This window comes from Arachis stenosperma, chromosome 6 (genome assembly GCF_014773155.1).
Source record: "Arachis stenosperma cultivar V10309 chromosome 6, arast.V10309.gnm1.PFL2, whole genome shotgun sequence".
Classification (NCBI taxonomy): Eukaryota; Viridiplantae; Streptophyta; class Magnoliopsida; order Fabales; family Fabaceae; genus Arachis; species Arachis stenosperma.
The window spans coordinates 19,599,715-19,607,968 of record NC_080382.1 but is presented as its reverse complement, the minus strand read 5'-3'; the positions used below and the strand labels follow the sequence as shown (position 1 = coordinate 19,607,968).

The 8,254-nt window shown below is 32.2% G+C and overlaps 1 protein-coding gene across 1 annotated transcript; it reads right to left on the bottom strand.

Moving 5' to 3' along the window:
* Positions 1 to 4,376: 4,376 nt before the first annotated feature.
* On the bottom strand, positions 4,377 to 7,269 carry LOC130933818 (uncharacterized). The gene is made up of 9 exons (XM_057863426.1): positions 7,264 to 7,269; positions 7,094 to 7,167; positions 6,671 to 6,761; positions 6,113 to 6,485; positions 5,763 to 5,998; positions 5,284 to 5,499; positions 5,070 to 5,162; positions 4,879 to 4,980; positions 4,377 to 4,781 (listed from the first exon to the last, which is right to left on the bottom strand). Exons 1-9 carry the CDS (start codon positions 7,267 to 7,269, stop codon positions 4,377 to 4,379), a joined length of 1,596 nt encoding a protein of 531 aa, XP_057719409.1.
* Positions 7,270 to 8,254: the final 985 nt, after the last annotated feature.

The window sequence follows — 8,254 nt, the reverse complement described above, 5'->3', positions numbered from 1 at the left end:
CACAAAATCCAAACTAGAGTCCTCAGCGGTCATTCCCAAATTTAAGCTAATTCAAATCTGACGAGTTTTTTGGCAAGTCCTAAAGCTGTGGTTAATATCCTCTAGAGCAAGATAACATCTCTGACAAAAATCAGAAGTAGAAAGACCTCTTTGAAACCGGTAACTAGTTGTGGTAACTCCGTTGTTGAGACAAAGCCAGAACAGACACTTTATCTTCTCCGGTATTCTCAAGCGCCAAAGCCAAAGCCAATTTTCATTATCATTTCAGCCAAATTTCTTTTTCAATAGCCATTCATACCCGCTTTTAGTCGAGTAGGTGAGAGTATTTGAGTTTGTCCAAAACCAACCTGTTTTATCTCCTGCCTGCTTGATAGGATCAAAGAGCATCAAATCAAGTTTAACTTCTTCCGGAATCATTGTGCAAAGAATATCTCACCGTCAATGCCCATGGTGCCAGACATCTTCTAACTTCAAGTGAGAATAAGAAATGTGCACAAAAGAAACCAAAGGAGCTAGCGTTCCACATGGTCGCCAAGCATGATACCAAAAGGATTGAGACATCCTGTCCAAAGCTTATCTTTATTATGCAATAATTGCCAAACAAGCTTTCTGAGTAAAGCAAAATTTACACATTGGGTATCTCTAATTCCCAAGCCTCCATATTTTCTTGGAGTGACAACTTTGTTCCACTTGACCAAATTTAAGCAACGCTCTCCCACCTTTCCCTTCCACAAGAATTGTCTAAGCACAGAATCAATCTTTTGATAAATCGAAGTAGGAAAAAGAGTCACTTGCATCTGATAAATAGGAAGAGAAGAAGCAACAGATTTAATTAAGTAAAGCCTACCTGCTCTGTTAAGAAGTCGACCTTTTCAACTAGTCAGTCTATTCTTGATCTTCTCTAAAAAGTTCAAAAAAATAGATCTAGCAACTCGATGATGATTAAGGCTTAATTACATGTATGTAATCATATTTACAAGATTAAGTGAGCGAAAAAATAAAGAAATATATTCTGAAATTATATCTATAACTAATATATTGAAATTTTATAATAAGTGATTTAAACAACGACTGAGACTAAAATACTATAATAGAATGAACGGGTCAAGAATTGGAGCAGCCCAAATTGTTGAAAAGGTCAAACCTCAAAACTTCACTACACATGGTATTTATTTATGTTTTCAACATTGAATGAAGCAGAAGATCCCGCGTTACATGCGAGAATTTTCGAATTTTTATAACTTGTTTATTTTGGTTCTTCATGCGAAATTGTGGATTGCAATTTGATAATAAAATTAAATTAAAGATATAATAAGATAGTTTCACTGAAATCAACACCAATAGTTTAATTTGGAAGTAATCACCTATCACAATTTGATATTTTTTATTTTTTAGTTAAATTATATATGTGTATTGATTTTATTAGTTAAATAAAAAATAATTTTTTTCATTAATACATTTATCATAAATTGTTGATAGATATATTGACACCTATGTATGTTGCCACATATTAGTGCGATATAGCATGTCAGAATCCGTTTAATCTGCTCATGCTTCTTGCATTTATTGCCTTTTATATTGTTAGTTAATTTAATACGATCATATATTAAAAACATATATATTTACATCTTTCTCTTAATTATTTGTTATGAAAATAATATATAAATATTATTTTAATTTTTTATTATATTCACTTTTATACCTAAAAATAAAAGATATATACAAGTATATACAAATAACAAAATTATATATTATCGAAAATATTTTACATGTGTCACGCGTTTCAATGTGTTAATTATTAATTTTAATTATAATATATATGATCAAAATTATAAGTAACTAAAAATACTCGAACACTTAAAATTATGGTTCAGAAAAATATTTCATATATATCGAGAGAGAAAGAAATAATAATGTCATTTTTATTTTAATATTATCACTTTTTTAAATTTATAAAAATATATAATAAAAGAAATTGTATAAAAATAAAAATAGAAAGATCGTTTTCATGTGTAGATATACACATTGGAATAGACATGCCGTGACAATTGTGCACAGATACAGATACGTTAAACTATATAGTATGGGTCCTAGAATATTATGGTCTCTATGTCCTTGGCTAGAACGTAACCTGAGCTAGTGACGATGTGAATTGACTTGTATTCTCAATTCTCAACTTTTGAAATTGAATTGAATTTAAAGAGGCAGCAAGAATTCAATTTTTGAATGAAGCAAATACACACAAGTAACTTGGACGCCAAACACCAAACCCATGCATTACTCATACGCAGAATAAGCTCTTATAATCGCAGTTGATCGCTGGGTCAAACTCCAAAATCAAAGGATAATAATAAGCGTATTATATATAAATTAGTTGCCAAAGGTATATTTTTGACAAAGTATTTAAGCTAATTATAATACAAGCCACAATCCACATCATTTATTTAACCATAACTAACACTATATTGGCCCTTTTGGAAATATGATTTCAACAATGCAATTTTTAATGGTGATTTAAAAATACCTTCAAATAACATGGATGGATCCAAAATCTCTTTGTGGAACTTCAAATATCTTGTCAAACTGTTCTTACAATTTATTGTGACAATATTAATGTTTTCCTCTTTTTCGCCGCCAATCAAATTTTGCACAATAGGACAAACCCAATCAAATTATGCATATAGGACAAAATACTTTGATCTTGATCGTCCATTGAAAGCAACTTCATGTTGTTCAAGTAGCAAAATATCCTAGAACCAAGGTTATCTCACTTCCTATTTTCAACGAATTTGGGACTGAACTCAAGATCACTCCCAAATTGATAACCATGAGTTTGAGGGGAGATAATAGACCTGATGCGACTACTTGATCTAGAAGTAACCATAGTAGAATCAGTTAGGACCAGTTATATTTTGTTAAGAGTTGCGTTACATGGATTAGGATATGGTCTAATAAGTATATAAGGCTAAGCCTCATTCCACCACACAAGAAAATAAATCATAATTGTCACTTTTACGGTTTTGATGGCTGGTATATATATTTCTAGTTTTAGAGCCAAAATGTACTATATGTCACTTTTTTTTTATAATTGAAATTAATTTTTTTTTTTAAAATTAAGAAATTTTTCTATCCTCCTTACTAATTTTACAACTAAAATGTGTGATATGTCATTCTCTCATTGTAATTGAAATTAAATTCTTCCCTCTAAAATTAAAGAATTCTTCCCTTTTCCTTACTAATTTTACAACAAAAATATGTTGCATGTCACTCCTTCATTGCAATTGAAATCAAATCTTTCCCTCCAAAATTAAAGAGTTCTTCCCTCCTCCCTCTTCCCTCTTCCTTTCTCTATTTCTCCCATTCTTTCAACTACTGTATCTATTTTATATATCTTTATCAATATCAATGATTAATTACTAATTTGACAATCAAAATATGCAACATAACATTCTATAATTGCATTAAAATTGAAATTGAAAGATTAAAATTGAAATTAAAATATACCTATATTATGTATCATATATTACTATCTAATTTAATAATCAAATGTGTCAGATGATACTCTTTTATTAAAATTGAGGAATTTTTTTTTTAAATTAATAAACTTCCTTCCTAAATTCTCTCATTTACCTTTCTCCATTTTTCTATTTCTCTCTACTATTTTTACTCTATATATAATTTATATTTTATATTAGTAATTTGACAAATCAAAATATGTCATCTGAGATTTTTTTACAATTAAAATAAAAATTTTTCTTCAAAAATTAACAAACTCTCACCACTACAACAAAAACGCCATTTAGCGGCGGTTCCTGGAGCCGTTTAGCGGCGGTTTTTAACCGCCGCAAAACATTTCGCGGCGGTTCCTGGAAACGCCAGAAGATAGGGCGCGGCAAAACGGATTGCGGCGGTTTTAGCCAACCGCTGGAATAACCGCCGCAAAATGCCATTTAGGTTTAGCGGCGGTTAAAAACCGCCGCAGTATGTGAAGGGAATTGCTATTATTCAATTTGCGGCGGTTACAAACCGCCGCTAAATGGCGGACTACAAAAAAAAAATTATAGTGTTGCGGCGGTTTCAAAACCGACGCCAAACTCAAATTTTCCATTAAAATTTTACATTTTCTATTATTTTACCACATACTGACAAAGAGTGTTTATTAAACCTTAATTTTTTTACTTTTTAACTAATTTAAACCAAGTAAAACAGCTCAATTAACATAACAAACCAAATTAAAGTTATGCAAAAATAACATATATAACGAAATTGTCATAATATCATCCAAAATAAAGTAAGAATGCTCAAGTTTGATAAAATAAGCCTAACATACTAAAGCAACTTAAATGTAAAAGGTATCCAAGACCATGAGTTGAAATTCAAAGTTTTTGTTGCGGGTCGTGGTTTCCAGATGAAGATGGCCCTACGCATGACGAGTCCGGTGTACCGCCCACAAAAGCCAGCTCTTCAGCAATCTCAACTGGCAAATTGCCTCCTAACTGTTGGACTACATATCCCAAGACCTTATGTATTGATTGTCTCTTTGCCCGCTCTTCTTCTAGCTTAGCCGTCAATTCTGCAATAGTCCTCTTATCCTCTGCATTGGACTCTGCAGAACCCAATGGTATTCCAGCAGCGTTACCAAGGATTTGGGTGGGACATGGTCCAGCACCTAGAGCACGAACTCGTCCTGGGTGCTCCTTTCCGAGAACTTGTGCTAACGAGTCATTCTGTGAAAGCTGCTTAGAGGATCCATCCTGCCTCTCAACATTTGAAATTGCTTCCTAAAAATATACAGCATTGGAAAGGAAGAAGTTAACAGTAGCATGATAATATATACAGTAAGCTATATATTGCTTCAAATTTTCAAACATGACTTACACTAACAACACGCGCATCGGGGTGGATATACGAGCCATCTCTTTTCTTATGAGTCATGATAAACAACTCTCCTCTACCAACGGGCCTCCCTTGCTCTCTCTCCTATATCATTGATATTGACACAATTTAGTAAACAACAATATTTTTCAAGAAGCTTAATCGAAATCTTAATGCAAATGATGACTTATTACCACTTCGTCTTTTTTTCGTGCCAAGGTTTTGGAGCCCCCAGTATGTGTGTAAACTTGCTTGCTCCGATTTAAAGTGTTCTGTTTACACTTTTTCTATGAACAAGTAACAAAATAAATGCAAATGAGAAAGATATTATGAATATCAAATGTAAGGGAATTACTATGTATACACATGTTTTTTTATGTGGAAATATTAAAATATACCAAGGCTTACCTGGGTGTCTTCATTCAGGCGATAGTCAACGAACTTTTTCCAATCATTTTTGTCTATTCCTTTCGGGTGATGCCGAAGATTTTCCTCATAAGTCCTTATTTGTTTGTAACACCTATGAAACAAGTGGTGTCTTGAATCCTTCCAGTTCTTTCCTATCCTCTTCAAAATATCACGCTTTATTTTTCCTCCAGCATCGTCCTCATAGTAAAAGACCCGCTGCAACCCATTTACATCATCATTAACAAGGACCAACAGACAAGTATAAGATTGATATATTTAAGACATGCCACAACAATTACAGGCTAATTTAAATTATTGAAGTATGACCCTCAAATCCAGTACAAGCAGTCGCAATTACGTATAAATGAGAAGTGCTTAAATGATGATGTGACAAACACAATATCAAAATTTTACTAACAACCTAAAAAGAAAAAACCGAAAACTAAAATTGCTTAAATTGTAGAAGCTTAAAGTTTTACCTTAAGCATGTTGTACGCATGATCTCTCTTTGCTTTGCTCACCAGCTTCCAACTTTCTAATTGTATGGGGAACAGGGAATAATCCGCACCCAAATTCCCTATAAAACCACTTAGTAATCCTGCCGCCTGACCAATCGGTTGCAGCTGACTATTAAATGGGAGTACTATCTTCGTATTGGAAGGGAGGGCTATAGCCTCCTTCACACTCAGCTTAGAAACTTTTTTAACACCGTCTTCTAAGAAGTGTATGGGAAACAAAATTAATCTCTAATCATTGCACAAAAGAAAAATAGAAGTAAAGGACTATACAGATCACTGTTTACTAAAATGAGAGGAAAAAAAATGTTTACCGATAACAGTAACTTCCCAGAAATCTGTATCTTTGGCTTTCTTGTTGTTATGCTGACCTTCGACTTCTTGGGCAGCAAACAAGTCGTCAATGTGGTCATCAAACGACGGAACTTCATCCGCCTCTAGGTCGTAATCCTCATCCGCTAATTCATGATCAGCCACTTCCACGCGATGCCGAGTCTCTGTGTTGTCTGTTGGAGTTTGAAGGTCATCAGCAGTACTCGATTGTGCATTCCTATGATCGATGCGCGGTGCACGAAACGGTTCATTCATACGAGTTGCCGGAGCTCTATTAGCTGAGGATGATATCGGAGGAACCCTATCACGTGTTTTCTCCCGTGATGTCTGAGCTCCTTTAGTCGTGGTCCCAACCTTAACGCAATGTGAAAGTATTTAGAATTATATGTTAGAGAACGAATTAATATTGAGAATTATTTTATTTCTTAAACTAGTAATTTTGCCGGGAGGAAAATTAATGCGGTTCGATGAGTCAACTGAAGGACATATTTAATTTTCACTAAAGGTTACGTCAAGAAAACTTAACCACAAACACTAACCGTTGTCTCCTCAGTACCGTCATTAGTTCCGGCATCTTTCGGGGGTTCCCGTATAATATTGAACCTTGGTTTCCTAGGCATCCTTAAAAACCTGTATATAAAACAATATTAGTAGACAACTCACAAGCATAGCGTAAAAAAACGCTTAAAGCAAATAGAGAATACAAATTATACCCAGATGTAGCTTCAGAAAGTAGTCTTCATTTAACTATATTATACCCAGATGGTTATTTCTAAAGAAAACAATGCAATATGTGGTAACACGCATTTTGCGGCGGTTTAAAAGTAACCGCCGCAAAATGCCTAACAAGAAGTCACCTGCGGACATATCGCGGCGATTTTCGAAAAGAAGCCACGAAATACAAACCTGACCGGCAATATAGCGGCGGTTTGAAGAAAACCGCCGCGAAATGTTAACCTTACAGCAATATAGCGGCGGTTTTAGCAAAACCGTCGCTAAATGTCGTCCTGATTGCAGCCCCAACCTCTAACCGCCGCTATATGTGCCGCAATTCGTCTATTCGCGGCACATTTACAAAACCGCCGCAAAAAAACCGTCGCTATCTTAAGGATTTGTTGTAGTGCACTCTTACTCTCATTTTTCATCTTTATCTTTCTCTCTCTTTTTTCTCATTCTCTATTTTTCTATCTTTTTCTTCTACAGAAAATAACATTAACAAAATAATATAATTTAATTAAAAATATTATTATTATTGTTGTACATAATTTTTTAGTTTTTTTATTTAATTTTAAATTTTCACCGCTTATCCTTTTAATTTATATTTTTATTTCTCTTTTTTCAAATATTTATTATATTATAATTTTGAGAAAATACTAATGTTATAATTAAAAGTTAGAATCAAGATTCAATTAATTTTTAAAAAAATTAATTTTGAGTTAATTTTATAACTATCAGTATAATTTTTTATACTAATATCTAATTATATTTTTATATACATAGAGAAAAAAATTATTTTTAAATAGTAAATATAAAAATTAATTATTTCTATTTTGCAACAGATTTAACAATTAATATCTAATTATATGTAAAATCATACACATTAAATTATTTTAAATTTTAGATAACAAATATTAAAATTAATTATTAATAAAAAATTAGACTTTTTCATATAAAAATAATAACTAAAAATTTAATTTTTTATTTACAGATACTTTCATCTTCTTAGTCAAAGACTTTTATCAATGAACCAACGACTTTTTTTTATAAAAATAGTTTGATTTTCTAAATTTTTTGTGGCATGCACAATCTATACTGTTAGAATAAAGTAGACTGTAGTTTTAAAAAATTTATATTCCCGTAATATTATTACAAGTAAAAATACTAGATAGAATATAAAAATATATCTAGACTAGACATGTTTTTATATTTGATTATATATTAATTTAATTTGTTAACGTATAAAAAAAATAAAGTAAAATAGAGGGGATACTTGTCAAACCATTTAGATGAAGGCGTGTATATCGTGTTGCGCAAGAAAAATGAGTATACGATACGGTTTATACTTTATAGTATAACATTCCAATGTTATAGCGTTGTAAACTGCATGAATTCATAGCAACCTG